Source organism: Lampetra fluviatilis, chromosome 4 (genome assembly GCF_964198595.1).
Source record: "Lampetra fluviatilis chromosome 4, kcLamFluv1.1, whole genome shotgun sequence".
Classification (NCBI taxonomy): Eukaryota; Metazoa; Chordata; class Hyperoartia; order Petromyzontiformes; family Petromyzontidae; genus Lampetra; species Lampetra fluviatilis.
In genome coordinates this window covers 26,841,309-26,857,582 of record NC_136278.1, presented here as the reverse complement: position 1 = coordinate 26,857,582, position 16,274 = coordinate 26,841,309, and the positions used below count along the sequence as shown (strand labels likewise).

The 16,274-nt window shown below is 47.2% G+C and overlaps 1 protein-coding gene across 1 annotated transcript; it reads left to right on the top strand.

Annotated features, from left to right (window-relative positions):
- The first annotated feature begins 4,605 nt into the window (after positions 1–4,605).
- Positions 4,606–13,311, top strand: LOC144931704 (tribbles homolog 2-like). Its single transcript, XM_078855902.1, has 3 exons — positions 4,606–5,821; positions 8,331–8,623; positions 11,756–13,311. Exons 1-3 carry the CDS (start codon positions 5,414–5,416, stop codon positions 12,246–12,248), a joined length of 1,194 nt encoding a protein of 397 aa, XP_078712028.1. The 5' UTR covers positions 4,606–5,413; the 3' UTR covers positions 12,249–13,311.
- The last annotated feature ends 2,963 nt before the right edge of the window (positions 13,312–16,274 follow it).

Genomic DNA, 16,274 nt, shown 5'->3' with positions numbered 1-16,274 from the left:
TCGCCCAACCTTTAAACAATTTACAGCACACGGTTAGAAACGCGGATCGTATCCACCTCCGACACGCGTGACAATTACCGAAGGAGCCATTTGCGCATAATCTACGGGCCACTTGAACAACGTAATGAAATTGATTTAGGCAATACAGCATGTTGTTTATGAAAGACCCACTCAAATGTGCGCCGAAACTACCGTTTTGCTTCACGCGCTCCCCTTTTACACCAGATCTTTATTCTCCAATGACCACTATATAAGCCGGCGAGCACTGTTGTGCAATGTTGCACAACAGTGCACAACGCTTGCGAAACCATAGCCTCTGCGTGAGTCGAACATGATGAACTGGCTGCGAGCAGTACACCTGGGTGTCGCAATCTGCCGTCTCTTCTCTCAAGCAGCAGCAGCAGCGTTATTACTATTATTCCCATTCTGTTTCTGCATAACACGGTATAAGAAATGCACGTATGAACTAAGCGTGTGCACCCTAGTTGCCTTGGTGTGTGTGTGTATATATAATCAGGGATGTATAATCGCATGGAGTGTTTAATACGGATTATAAGATGTTCCGGTAAATAAGACGCACCCCTCCCAAACTTGCTGGCAGGTGTCAATTCAAGTTACACAGATCCAGTTACGCACACACACACAGACAAAGCTCCCCGGTATAGCCTTACCATATTTTTGGGGGCAGGTGCTGTTAGCGAGTACCTATGAAGGCCTGGGACAGTACACGAGGGGGTGGGTGGGTGGCCAGCACCACGCCTAGCCGCCTTTTTTAACCCGAGTGGCGATGTTGACACAACGCACCAGGTACTCATTTGAGGCTGAGTCGACCTAGGGGAGGCCCGGGACCGGTTCAGATAATCGTCGCTGGTGTTGACCGTGACCGGGAATCGAACTCGGGTCGCCACACACACACGCACACGCCTATTCACACACACACACACCTACACACACACGCACACCTACACACACACACCTACTCACACACACACGCACACCTACACACACATACACCTACACACACACGCACACCTACTCACACACACCTACTCTCACACACACGCACACCTACTCACACACTCCTACACACGCGCGCACACCTACACACACACGCACACCTACTCACACACACACCTACTCACACACACACGCACACCTACACACACACCTACACACGCGCGCACACCTACACACACACACGCACACCTACACACACACACCTACACACGCGCGCACACCTACACACACACCTTCTCACACACACACGCACACCTACTCACACACACACCTACACACACACACACACACCTACACACACACACACACCTACACACACACCTACACACACACACACACACCTACACACACACCTACACACACACACGCACACCTACTCACACACACCTACTCGCAACCCACTGGATTGCAAGACGCACACTCCCAACGTTTGCTTTCAGGGGAGGAGGCAGAGGGAACTGCGTCTTGCAATGCAGAGAATAGCCGTAATTCTGGAACCACCTGCCTATACAACCCCGGGCAAAAAAAAAACGATGTCGCAACTAGAGCCATAACACTTGCGCGCAAGGCACCAAGTGCCTCGATATTTGTGTCCGCGTGTCCATGGTTACCTGTGATGTTTAAAATTTTGGGGGTGGTTTTATTTTAGCAGTTAACTTACTTCCGACGCCAGCGCACGCAATGTCCAGCCATCGAGTTAAAAACACAATGGTCTCTGTACACCCTTTCACTCACTGCGCAGCACAACGATGGCTGATGTGAATTATTCAGCCAAAGACACACACACAGTATGAAGCCCGATCCACAGCCCATTCGTTAAATTTGCCACAGTTGTCACCCATGACCAATCCACTGCTGGACGAAGGCTAATCCCAAGCCACCATCAAATTTTCTTGGTTCTTTCGGTAAAGTCACGTAGAATTGAAATGATAAAATAATAAAAATAAAACATAATAAAAAAATTCTCACGAGTCTGTCTCCTCGACAGACCTGTTCTCCACCTGAGGACGGCTACTTGCGTTGTGGCCGAAACGTCGTGAGAATTATTTTATTATGTGTTATTTTTATTATTTTATTATTTCAATTCTACTTGACTTTACCGAAAGAACCAAGAAGATGAATCCCTGCAGTCACGAAAGCTTTAAATCGAAATCCACCATCAAATGTCACGATCCTGCGATCTGATAAACCACCGACTTGCACATGAGATAATTTCACCGTCCTCTTGGTCGAATTCCATTAATTGACCAATGCACACAATGACTCACTGACAATCCATCAGGTCATTCATAATTCACCGTAATACAGCGGCCATATGAATCATTGGCAATGCCTGTGATGGTTGTTTGCCCGCGTGGGCGCCTCCCCAGGAACGGAATGACATGAACAATGTAGGCATATTAGACAGGCGAATGAAAGGGCCTCTTGTGCATTGGACCATCCTGCTGCGTGAGAACATTTTTAAGCGATAAAAACGCCTCAATGGTACTTACGTTACATTTTGCAGTCATCAGGGATCAATCCATCGCTGTGGATCAAGGCCTCTGCAACCCATCACGAGCTCAGGCACACAAATTAATTTCATAACTCCATCTCCAAGGTGGGATAACATATTGAGCATCACACTCCGGCTTTAGTCTTGTCCACCGTACAATATAACGTCTAGCTATATGTCCTGCCCAAGCCCACTTTTGTAAGTCAATGTTTCTTAACTTGCGTATGCACTCTGATCCATGTGTTTTCCTGTCTCTCAATGGCATTCCAAATATACATCTCTCCATTATTCTTTGCGCAGTTACCACGTTTTCTTTCCTCCATTTTCTTTGCCAATGTACATTATCCGTATCCACATGTCATAGCAGATAACATAATATGCACCAATTCAAACTTTATTCTTGAGGTACGTTGGTATTAAATTTGTAGTTATTTTTAATTTTGAATGACTGTCATCAGTTTTACGTACAGTTTTGCATGTGTTTTCCAGTGGTATTCCTCCCTCCAAAAGATATATCTAATTTTTTAGCAAATTTATTGTACATGACTGAAAAGTGGTTTGATTCCTGGGGGTATGTGACGTTGTTATGAGAGAGATCTGCATAAGAAACGATCTCTGGAACGTGTTCTACTTCCAGATTTCTCCCGATGGGCGAACATTTGTGAATTGGCAATCAGCAACCTCAATTTTGATGCATTCATGCTCCCCCCGTTTCTTTCCTTGACATTTTCCCTCCTTTCTATAGTGCTTCTGTCATATATTTTCTTCTTATTTTTTTCTGCTCGTTTGACGGAGGAATTTTTCCATACATATTCACATTATCATTTAAGCCAATTGATATGCGGATGTGTTGACCCAACCAACAAGAATTGTCCTGCAGAAATATGAAGCTATGTGCTTTGTCCTTTCGACAATCGCATTCATCACACACACCTTGGTGTGCAATTAACAAAGAGACCCATAACGCAAGGACAAATATGATGTGTACTTATCGACCTGTTCCCAAAATATGTGAGATAAGATACCCTATCTACTCACAAGTCTAACTATAGATGCACGTGTGTTTCAACACCATCGGCCATGGTCAATCCACTGCTGGATGAAGGCCTGCTCAAACCACTACCACCTCTCAAAATCCCACGATGTAATTAATCCACTTTAGCACCTGCAAACAAGCTGATTTCATCACTCCATCTCCTTCAAAGGAACACCCTTTCGGACGCATTGCATTCCTTACAGTACTGTTTATATGTATCCCATGGTTAATGGCTTGCGATCTTTTGTTCAGGTGAAAATTACCAACAAAAGACACGAGTTCAGTTAAGAATTAAAATGATGCAGTGAATTTAATATACAAACCTGGCTGTCGCCTGATGAAGCTAGTTGTAATCACTGGCGAAACGTCGTACTCAGATTTCAAATTCTGTGGCTTGGCTCTCCAACACACCGGTGTGCTGTACTAGTGACGAATTGGCACGTTCTGTTTACGTGACAACCCTTACTAGTTGGCTGTGTCGGGTGGTGGCGGGTTTAACGACACATTTATATATTTACGCGATCTAACCCAAAAAAAAAAACATGTATTATGGATAATAAAATATACTGTCGGATGCAAACGTGCATCGACATCGTGAAGAGCAATCGGGAGCATTGATGAACGGCACGAGCAACGCTATTGAGGAAAACGCGTTCACTCAAACACGTCCATAACACGTTCTGCGAATGACGCTTCAAGTGAGTCGGCAAACAGAAACAAACGAATTAAGAAACCAGAGAGCGCTCCCGCCGATTACAATTAAATCAATTAATGAGCAACATATTCCGGATAGCAATTTACTGCTGGGGGAGGGGCGACAAAGAGGCTTGCGTGCGTGAGTAAGGAAGTCGTCCCCCCCCCCACACACATCGTGACTGACATCCTCCACCACCGCTGTTGCTAACTCTGTGCGCGAGAGTGGCGTGTGTGTGAGTGAGTCTCTGGCTGTGACTCTCTCTCTCTGTATGTGTGTGAAGGGGAGTGGAGAGAGAGAGCGCGCACGCGTGGGGAGGTGGTGGGGTGGGAGTGCGCGCGCTCAGGAAGTGATGTAACGCACTCGGAGAGGGCTTGCTGAGTCAACGCGGCATTTGCGTCTGCGGCCACTCCTAAAGCAGCTCCCCTCTCACTTCGCTCGTCGATCTTCTGCTGCTTGCTTGCTGCTGCTGCTTCTTCTCCTGTGCAGCGCCCGTGTGGGGACGGACAGACGTTGGCTATCAACCCGACATCAGCAGGCCGGCCGGCGTCATCTCTCGCTCTCTCCTCCGTCCACCGGGCAACCCCCCCAGCCACCCCACCCCCATGCACTTGCCCATCGCACCCTTCCTCCCGTCACTTGGTCGTTAGCAAGTGCACATCTTTCTTTCTGTTGCGCTGGTGGGTGGAACGTGCTGCGCAAATGAGACCAACGCTTGTGCCGTAGGGCGTAGAGAGATCGAGAGAGAGAGAGAGGGGGGCGAGCAGGAGAAGAAGAATAAGACGACACGAAGCGTTGTTGGTGGAGGGGAGCAAGCAGGATTGCCGGAGAGGACCCCTGAGAGTTTGGTGTCGGAATACGGCAACGGACAAAAACAAGAGAATCGGCAGTAACAGCAGCGGCAGCAGCAGCGGCGGCAGTAACAGCAGCAGGAGCGGCACGTGTCACGAGAGAAGACAGCGAGCGACAGCGTCGTGGGGTGGTACCAGCCACGTGCGTGGCCGGAGCTGTTGAGTGCGCGTGAAGCCTCCACCCCCCCTCCTACCGAACCTGGCTCGGAATCCCCCCCACCACCACCCCGCTCCACAACCATCCCGGGTCTGCGGAGATCAGCAGCAGCAGCAACGACAAAAGGGACACTCGAGTGCTGGCACCCCCCCCCACACACACAATGGACAGCGTCTTCTCAACGTGGCCCAACGTGGAAGCCCGTGGACAAGCGATGGCTTCTGCATCGTCCGCTACTACAGCAGCAGCAGCGGCGGCGGCAGCGGCCGCAGCTGGCGGCGTCGACGGATCGAGCGGCGTGGCCACTCCGCCGCGCTTCGAGAAACCCGGACTCGAATCGGACGAGCGGACGACGATGGTGGTGTCGAGCCCGGCGCACGGGGACGCCGGCACGTCGGGTCTGGCCGGGTCGGTCTGGGGCTCTCCGTGCAGCCCGCCGCAAAGTCCCGGCCCCGTCTCGTCGTCGCACGCCGTCTCGAAGATCGGCCAGTACCTGCTGCTGGGACCCGTAGCCGGCGAGAGGGTCTTCCGAGCGGTGCACGTTCACACGGGAGAGGAGTTCGTGTGCAAGGTACGGCCGTTCGTGGGATATTCCGTCGCGCACACAACTCGCTGTGATTTTAGCACAACGGTCGGCACGCGTACGGTGCGATGGAAGTTTAACGCGCAAACGCAACGCGCGCGCGCGCATCGATGGCGGTTGTTTCACGGGGAGGTCACTCTGAATGGGGATGTGTGTATCTCGGGGTCTAGGCCAGGTAGCGGTTGACAATGTGTCAAATTTAGCAGTTTGTGTGGTAGGTACGTAGGTACGTGTGTGTGGTTTTTTTGACGGGTGGAACAACGATGCAATTGGCCAGTGCACTGCCCTAATTAAGAAGTATGAATCGGCAGATCCGGGGTTCTATTCGCGGCCACGGCTTACATCAATCGGTGGTTTAATGTTCACTTACTCGGAGCGATTTCGCATTTACCCCCCTTCCCAATCACCAACCCGCAATGACGAGCGTGGTGAAGCATGGTCCAACAACACCCACACGACCGAAGAGGCGTTGGGGGTAGCCCTCCGTACAGGTAGTGGGTTGATGAATGGCTATACGCAGAACGTGATCTATAGAATTGCTCTGCGCATGCGTTTTTTTGTTTTATTTGTTGATCGCTCTACTTTCAATTGAACAAAGGCGGACCGGTATTTCCGTGTAAAACCAAACAAGAAGACGTTATTGTGGTGACAGAGGAGAGCGAGCGGTGTGATGAGCATATTCATCAGCATCGCCCCTTTGCGCATGGAACCATGATTGACATCTCCTCTGGCATGAAGCAGAGAGAGTCACTATCGTAAATACAGACTTAGACGCCCGGTCATACGTCCACTTTTAGGACAGCGTTGCCATTGACGTGGCGTGCTGGGATTTTAGAATGGCGAAGGCTTATCCGGATGGCTAGGCATGTCTGCGTGGTCCTTGAGTCTTTACCGATGCAATCTCGGTGAGCACAGCAAAAGCACGGACATGTCTTGGGTTTTACGAAACCGTTGAATGCTAATTGTGGTTATAGTTAAACTGGCAAGGCGCGCGCTTGTGTGACACCTTTTAGCGACTGGGGTTAGGGGGGCAGGGCTCTTTTGTGGGAAGATTCCGTGTCAATGGAATACAAGCGCAGCGTTCACGATCTTCCCTTGAAGTAGGTTATTTCTTTTTTTAAAAACCACAGTAATGGACTTTACGCTGACGAACGGTTGATGAACATCGGGTACCATTTATCAATGGTGACGATTTCAGAAGAGAAATAATAAAATAATAAAAATAAAACATAATAAAATAATTCTCACGACGTTTCGGCCATAACGCAAGCAGCCGTCCTCAGACTGTCTCCTCGACAGACCTGTTCTCCACCTGAGGACGGCTGCTTGCGTTGTGGCCGAAACGTCGTGAGAATTATTAAATGTTTTGTTTTATTATTTTATTATTTCCATTCTACGTGACTTTACCGAAGAAGCCAAGAAGATGAATCCCTGCAGTCACGAAAGCTTTAAATCGAGATTTCAGAAGAATTGATCGACGGCTGGTGTTATGAGTGATTGGCGGTCGTGGAGAATGCTGATGATAATTAAGAGATAGTAATGAATAGCGATTAGTGCTGCAAGTCCTGCTGATTGGTGAGTGATGATGACTGTTGGGGTTAATGGTCAAGTCACGGTGGCTGTCGGTAATGATCTTGATAACGGATGGACATTGATGCACGATCGATAACCGCGAGCGAGGGCTCTTAATGATCATGACGAGCCATTAATTTGACTACGACGATGTGCGATCGATGATGTCCATACACCGTTGTAGGCGATGACGCCGAGTGAATTTTTTTTTACGATAATCGTAACGATATCCATGCCGATGACGGCGAGTTAAGTGAACAAAAGAAACGAACCGCCGTCGCTGTCGAACGGTAGCAATGACGACGCGTTGCCGGTGACGAGTGAAATTGCTTCCGACAATGTGATTTGACTCCGGCGATGATGATGATGATGATTGATGACAATGGTGATGAGTGGGACTTCATTTCTCATGGACCGAGTTCCAAGTCTCCCAATCCCCACGACAATTTGTTTTACGGTGGGTGGGAGTGGTGGTGGCGTCTATGCCTGCTGTGGTGGTTATTATTGAACGGTTGTTTATTTACGATGGTATTTCTGAAAGTGATTGTAATAATTTAATACATGTAATTGTTTATTTATTGATGATGGTTTTCATGTTAGTGGTGCTAATAATCGAGTGATTTTTCATGCATTGATGGTTGTATTTATAATCGCGATGGTAAATATTAAATTATAATGTTGATCATTTGATGATGATGATGATATGCCGGTGAACAAGGTTTGCTACGTGCGGTGCGGAAAGTTCTACATGCATACATTCATGATAGTGATGGCCATTATTGAATGATAATTATTTATTGATTGATGATAATTGACTCTTCTCCCCCCCGCTCCCATTCTCTCATTTCCTCCCTCCCCTCCCTCGCCTCCCTCGCCTCTGTCTTTCCCCACCCCTCCCTCGCCTGCCGGCTGCCCCGGGCCACAGGTGTACGAGCTGTCACGCTGGCAGGAGAACCTGGGCGCCCAGCTGCGCCTGAGCGCCCACCCGCACGTCTGCGCCCTGCTCGAGGTGGTGCTGGGCGAGCGGAGCGCCTACGCGCTGCACGAACGCTCGCACGGCGACATGCACGCGCACGTGCGCGCCGCCCGTCGCCTCGCCGAGCCGGAGGCGGCTCGCCTCTTCCGGCAGATCGCCTCCGCCGTGGCGCACTGCCACGGCGCCGGCGTGGTGCTGCGCGACCTCAAGCTGCGCAAGTTCGTCTTTTCCGATGCCGACAGGTAAACGGCTCGAAGGCTTGCGTGCGTGCGTGCGTGCGTGCGCGTGTGTGTGTCTGCGTGCGTGGGGAAGAGGTGGTGTGGCGTGTGTGCGGGGCTGCGCTACGAAGCCGGCGAGCCGATTTCGATTCCCGCTCACGGCCAACACCGGTGACGGTTATCTGAGCCGGTCCCGGGACTCTCCTAGGTCGACTCGGCCGCAAATGAGTACCTGGTGCGGTGTGTAAACATCGCCACTTACTAGCCACCCACCCCCTCGTGTGCCATGTCGGTCTTCATAGGTGTTTGCTAACAGCACTTGCCCCAACAGCCTCTGAAGGCTCTATGGGAGATCTTTGTGTTTGTGTATAAATCAATCAATAAAAAGTTAATTCCCATATCACCACTCCCCTGCAAAACCCTCCGACCCTGAGAATAAAACTCGTAAGGTACCTAAGGTCACAATACAGAGAGATCACATTTGTTTAGTGCCGTGCGCTGTTTTGTTGTTGCCGCAACGTCGTGCTGACGCTCACAGCGGCACATTCGAAATGTTCTCCTGTACGGTATCCATGCCGTAGCCTGGTACCGCATCCCTCTTGAGAGACTGGGAGACGCGACCCGCTGGGTGAGAACCGCTGACATGAACAGGAGTATTTAAAACAGTCGCTGGCGAGATTCTGGCGTACACCTGGGACTCTAGATCTCGATGCAGTGTGTTGCTAATTCCACGGCCACAGACACGTGGAGATTTAGAGGCATGCAACTCGTTTGATGGGATCTTCACCCTACAGGATTGTCGATGTCAGATTGTACTCAATGAGATGGGCTGACGAGCATCACGTTGTGTGGCGTTGGAGCTATCGATAAAACATTTTAAGTGATTAAAATGAACGTATGAAAAGATGTGAATCTGGCCCTTGGACTTGATGGAAATCATCACATTGAACCCCCTATGTATATCATTTGCTTATCAATCCATTGCTGTCTCGTTTGTCCTGACCTTCCTGTCATAATGTTCATACTATTGAATGAGACGTCTCCACCATCATAATTTCCTTTAATTTGCGGCAAAGAAAAACCCCATGCCTTTTCTTCAAGGGGAACTTTGAGCTGAAATCACAATTAGATCGAAGGGATGGGCATTTTCAGATCTTGACACCAGGGTGGGGCCCATTTGGCCACATCATCCTCGTGACATTTATCCTGGAATAGAAACAGCCAGGCTTGCAATGGTGAAGTGGGAACAGCTGCCGTTGCAAAATGTATCATTCCAAAGTCTTTCTTGCAACAGAATCTGTCTCAACGGGTTTCTTACCTGGTTGCCAATGATGAGCTGATGCAGACTTTACGTAATGCAGTTTCTCACATGAATATTAATCACCGCACATTTGCTGGCCCAGTTATGTGCCTTTAGTCACCACTGTCTTTGGGATTCCATGTGCAATTGCCTGCGCTCTTGCCTATACCATAATTTAATGAGATAATTAAAAGTCAAATAGAATTCCTGCTCAAATGAGCATTGAGTCAGTCTATAAGGCAATCACCGTTGACTTCCTCACAATGTGGTATATTAATTGTATTGACCCTGGAGGGGTGATCAATTGCAACCATCTATTGGGCCTCATAGATCCAAAATTCCTTCAAGATTGTTTTGTCTATTTGCTCCAGGGTAGACCTTGCGTGTGATCAAATCATGTCCCGAGAATGCTTGTATCGATCATTTTCGAAAGTGTGTTTTCCGGGCCATTTAACTTGTCGTATTTGACAATCTTTAAGATTCGCGGAGGGGGGGAGGGGGAGGGGAAGGTGGGGGGGTGCAATCAATTTATGTTTGCCCTCGCTTGAGCCCAAACCATGTGCGGCTGGCAGTTCACGCGAGTTTCATGACATGGGTGATATTTGAGGCTGTGACGTGAGAAACGTGCAAGAGCTGCTGCCGCGAGATCCCCTGGACCTCGTTCATGAAATCACGACGACTCTCTCTGCGTGTGGTTGACCCCTTGCGTCAGAAATGGGAATTGCCCGTTGTTTTTGTTTCTTCTTCTTATTCGTCTTCGTCTCTGCACTGAAGAGACTTCATGGACAGCCACGTGAAGACATAATCCTCTAACACGGCAATGCGACACACGAACAACGTCTGTTGCATAAGTGATAATTCAAATGACGTGTTTCGGGGGAGGATAAAGTGAGAGCAGGCGATCTGCGGCTGCACAGCTAATCACGTTTACACAACAATAAGCGCGTATTGGATAACGATGCACAATGCATCATCACGTAAAAAAATAACATTTAGAATGATGTGGATTATTGACAAGTCGTAAACCGTTGGTATATGGTGCCACTTTGTAACCATTTTCTCAGTTCCTCCGTTTATTTCTTTTGTCCGAGGCGATTCGGTAAATGCCTCCTGACAGAGGCATTTCTTTGGCAGGATGCCACTATTTTCGATGCCGCCTCGCACGTAACGTGACATTTCTGCAAAAATGCTCCCAAGGTCACTTTTGTGAAAGCTCAATTCTTTGGCATCTGTTCCTTGTGAGCATTTTGCGCCGGATTGTCAAAGGCTCCCATTCAGAGGCAGAGAACTGAGGGTATTTTGTACAGTAGTTAGGCACCGGGGCGTGTGAAGCAAGGGAGGAGGAGGGCCCTGCTTGCATAAGCACTTATTTAATCAACTTGCTCCGTGAATATGACGGTGTTAATGGGTAATTTTTTTTTTAAGAGTGACCGCGGCGGGCGCATGTGTGATCATTGGTTCGTTTTTTGTGGTGGAGAGGCACTGCCAAAATATGTCAAGGGAGGAGTGAAAAAAACTGTTTACGCTGCACTGTTACCAGATTTTGTAAGCCGTGTGTCAACAGCATAAGGTATTGATGTTTTAGTGATTAGGGTTATGCAAAATAGTTTTATCTTGTGCAAATATTGGCCCGCTGTTGAAACTTGGCTGTTAAGGGTGACGCAATGATTGATACAATACTTGCTTGTTTTGGTCTTGTAATCGCTGGTCAGGCCGCCCACCCCCTACAGCTGACCTCATGCAATTGGGGGGTGCGTGGGGTGGGGGGCGAAACAGCGTTCCAGATGGCGAAATCGTGGAACCTGAAATTGCCAAACTTTGAACGCGCTGCTTTTCTATTCCCGCGAACTCCACAGGACCACGCTGAAGCTGGAGAGCCTTGAGGACGCGTACGTCCTGCCGGACGACGACGTCGACGACGACTCGCTCTCCAACAAGCACGGCTGCCCGGCCTACGTGAGCCCCGAGATCCTGAGCGCCGGCTGCGCGGGGACGTACTCGGGGCGCGCCGCTGACGTCTGGAGCCTCGGCGTGATGCTCTACACCATGCTCGTGGGACGCTACCCGTTCCACGACGCCGAGCCGGCGGCGCTCTTCCAGAAGATTCGCCGGGGCCAGTTCACGGTGCCCGACTGGGTGTCCCCGAGGGCGCGGTGCCTCATCCGAAGCCTGCTGCGGCGCGAGCCTTCCGAGCGACTGCCAGCGGCGGAGATTCTGGAGCACCCGTGGTTTCGGATGGACGGGTGCGGATTGAGTTCCAGACCGTGCGGGTCCCGGGAACGCGAACACAACGACCAAGTGGTTCCCGACGTGGACATGGCCGAGTCTGAGGACCCGTTTTTCAGCTGAGGTGTGGAAAAGAAGCAAAATTGGTTTCACTGGAATATTTTAGTTTTTGTTTTTTTTTGTTTTTTATTCATCTGCAGAAAAAAAAATAACTGAGCTATCCTCCTATGGAGATGTGTAGATACGGAAAGAAAAATTGGACTGTAAATTCCAGTGGTTTGTTTACAGACATTTTGAGCGAATGTTGGTCAATAAATTAAAAAAAAGAAACTAAAGCTTGTGATTATCCGAAGTCATGCCGGATGATACAAGGTATTGTTGGATGAATAGTTTATTGATAAACATCTTGGTAGACTTAAAGGGTTCCGTCATGTGATGAAAAACACTTTACACAATGTGACTGCGATTTGAAGGCCTCCGATGCCTATAGATTAACACTAGCGAAACAAGGTGGTCTTGACATGGGAAAGCTGTTGAAAACTTGAGGAAGAAAACTTGAAAAGAATGTTAGGACTGGGGTTGCCTGACTGGACTTCATCTTTCCAAACATTTTTGTTAATACATGTAAATAAGACTTGCCAAGTTTACATTGGGTCTACTAACTATCAAAACTGTTACTGAATGTGTCCTGAACCAGTACTGATCCAATGAAATGTGGCTACCACTTATATTAATTGTTGAGCCAATGGATGTTGAATCTTCTTATCTACTTCAAAATGTTAATATCGTTCATAGGATTCGCAGCGAAATAGCCTGCCCAGTTCATGAGTCCAGTTCCTGTTTTTTTTATTTTATTTCCAAACTACACCTTTACGAAGTTTAAACTGTCAAAGATTTCCAGTACCTGTGGCACAGGACAAGTTTATTAAAGTTAATATTTTGTCTGTTGCAAACAAATGTAAACTGCCTATTATTGCCCTTCTGTGCCATTTGTCAGTAATGCTGCCACTGTGAATTTCTCCTTAACCGGCGTCTTGTATAAAATCCTTGTATATACTTTTTTTTGTAAGTGTAAAAGTGTAAACACTAGACTGATAGCCCCATTTTTGTACAAGTAGCAGTTGTGCAAGCGTTAACAATTGTTATTGTGCATATGTATGTGTATTTTGTAATAAAAAAGAATTTATTAACACTGCTTTACCGTTGTTGTTATTCCAATGACATGCCATAATAATGATTCACCGCAACAAGTCACTCATTAACGGCGAGTTTTTTTTCCTGTGTCATAGCAAAGGGTTGTCTTTGTGTGAAGTCCTATAATAGCAAGCCTCCAAAAAGATGGCTCTGTCTGGATGGGTAGGTGAATTCACCGATGGATGAAGGCCTCTTCACACCAAGTCGGGACATGGGTATAGCTTGTCCATATATATCCCCGCACTGGTAGTGGCAATGGAGGGGGGAGGGGGGCGGTAAACCAGGTTCAGATATCAACACTGATGTTAGCCGTGGCCGATCATTAAACTCGTATAGCCAGGGTTGAGAGTGCAGGGTGCTAAACACTGCCCCATTACTTCGCCCCAACACTATAGCCACAAACTAATAGGCAGTCTCACAGAATTCCTTCACGTCGTCAAAAATAGTTTGCACCATGTGACTACAATAAAAGGCTTGCGATGCCCATTGATTAACACTACCGAGACAACGTGGTCGTGACGGAAAAGATGTTGAAAGCTCGGCAGAATGATTGAAAATCATGTTTATGGTTGGATTTTGGAACTATTGGACTATCTTAAAAATGATGGTGAACGTCATGCTACTTTTAAACTGTGCTGAATTAACTTTACACTATTTTGATGCAAATAAAAAAATATACAGATAGATAAAAGAGGCAGCCTTGGGGTATAATTATATTTAAATGTTGCCACATTTGCATTATGTAGAACATCCCGCTTCCCTTCATGTACAGGTGGTGGTTAAATTCATTAGAAACGAGCAAGGCTCACTGGATTGTAATTAGAGGCTTCAGATTTCTACCATTGTTCGAATGATTATAGGATTAGCCCAACTTTCAATGCGCCTGAAGACTAATTCTCTTGACAGCGGTTAGAGACGACAACCTTCTCACCAGAGGGTTTGATGGCTCAAAAACAAATGATTACATCACGTGTTCGTTAGAGGGATAATGGGATCACACATTGACACTTTTGAAAATTAAATGATTGTCCACACATCTGCTTGTGCAAGTCCGTAACACAAAGGAAAATATGTTCTTTTTATAAGAAGCTTTCAAACTACCTGTAAACATACGGTTGTGAAAGCGCTCTCTGGTTGGCAATCTAGAAAAAATGCATAACAAGATACCGAATACATCAAATATTTTGTATGCTGCAAGAATTGGCCACAAATGTGCACTGGATGCATTTTTACATACTTAAAACATATCCACAATTTGTCTGAAGCAAAGCACCATGATTAAATGCATTAAACCGCCTTAACCTTACAGACCAGACTCTGTTTAATTCCCACACCAACTTTTTTTCGCGTGCCAATTTTCCACTTTGTCGGTGCCAAAATAAATTGTGCCGTTTGGAAGGGCAGTCGAGTCTCATGGCCAGGCAAAGGAAACCCTGTGCCCAGACTCCTTTTGCTCTCTCTTTTCGCAGCTGCCAAGGTTGGAAAGCAAGTAATGAGGTCCCACAGGGGCTTACAATCCTGCTGTACGCCTCCAAATATGCACAGCTCAAACGATTAATCCTATCAGCTACTGTATTATGAAAAATAACCACACTGTGGTGACAGACACAATTTTTATAAACCACATCAATTATCCTAGTGTATTCTGGCTTGATAATTGCTGATTCATAATACATGCCCTATCCACAAATGGGCAAAACTCTTCATATGAATACCTTTCATGGCTGATAGAACCATATGAAAGAGATAAAGCATTTTTTTTCAAATGCAAGCTGTCCACATGGATAAACTGACAATGAGATGCAGTTGCTTTAACACTGGCATTTACTAGGACATTGGCGAACACGACTGATGTGTGTGTTCACCAGCCAAACTAATTAAATAATGCCTCAATTATCATTTACTAAACTATCAAATGCATTCTCGGTGGAAAAATTACGAAAAAAAAACCCTATAATAAAATACACTTTAGTGGAATCAATTTACTCACACTCGTTCATGTCTTTACTATACAACGATCATATTTTGTACGTGAAACCCATGTCAGGCAATTTAACACCCACTAATCCTTAACAACATTTAATGTTTAAAGTAATGTTGCAAAAAGACAGCCTGCTTTCTCAGTCTGTTGCATGAACACCCCCAGAAATGTCATGGTGATGGCAGATTAATTTAAATTCCAGCTGGTTACGTCATTAGTATGAAGTGTATACGAGCAACACACACGTCCTTTGGACGTCACCGTCCATCCCTCCATCCACCAGTCCAGCCAACCAAGCTAACCAAGTCAGACAAGTTAACCAAGTCAGCCTCGCCAAGCCAGCCATGTCAGCCATGCCAACTCAACCAGCCATTTATACTATGAGATCTCTTTTACCAGTGGCAAAATATAGTAGTAGGTTTTTACCCTTTAAACTGGTACAAACCTGACACCTTTATTCAAGGCATCATGTTTGCAATAACCACAACACAAGTAGTCAAAAAAGCAAACAAAAAGAAGCAACTCTGAGTTGTACGCCTTCTGATGTCATCTGGTCCAACACCAATGGGGACTAGGCTCTAAAGAAAGCCGTCTCGGGTGTGGACCAATCAACTTCAAGGACAGTGCATATTATTATCATTATCAACCAGCCATGCCAGCCAGCCAGCTATGTTTTGATAGATATATTATAACTATGATTGATGTGTGTGGTCAATCCACCACTTAAGGAGGGCCATGCCATGTCATCGATGGGGTTATTTCACCATACTGTACTGCACGCTGGTCAACGTGGGTTCATAAGGGCAGGAAGCATAGAATCAAAGTACAACAATGCATTTTGCTGCTCTGCCATCTGCTGACCACCGCGTAACACAGAAAGTCGCCTACGACAACCTGGCCATGCTTGACGGTCTCCCATCCAAGCAAGATCCAGGCACCACGTTGCGGCGAACAAACCACTACTCACGCACGGC

What these genes read in the sequence shown, in the direction of transcription:
- LOC144931704 (XM_078855902.1), top strand. Translation starts at nt 5,414, where the DNA reads ATGGACAGCGTCTTCTCAACGTGGCCCAACGTGGAAGCCCGTGGACAA. An exon ending in GAGAGGAGTTCGTGTGCAAG is followed by an intron (nt 5,822 to 8,330) that starts GTACGGCCGTTC and finishes CCCGGGCCACAG; the next exon opens with GTGTACGAGCTGTCACGCTG. An exon ending in GTCTTTTCCGATGCCGACAG is followed by an intron (nt 8,624 to 11,755) that starts GTAAACGGCTCG and finishes CGAACTCCACAG; the next exon opens with GACCACGCTGAAGCTGGAGA.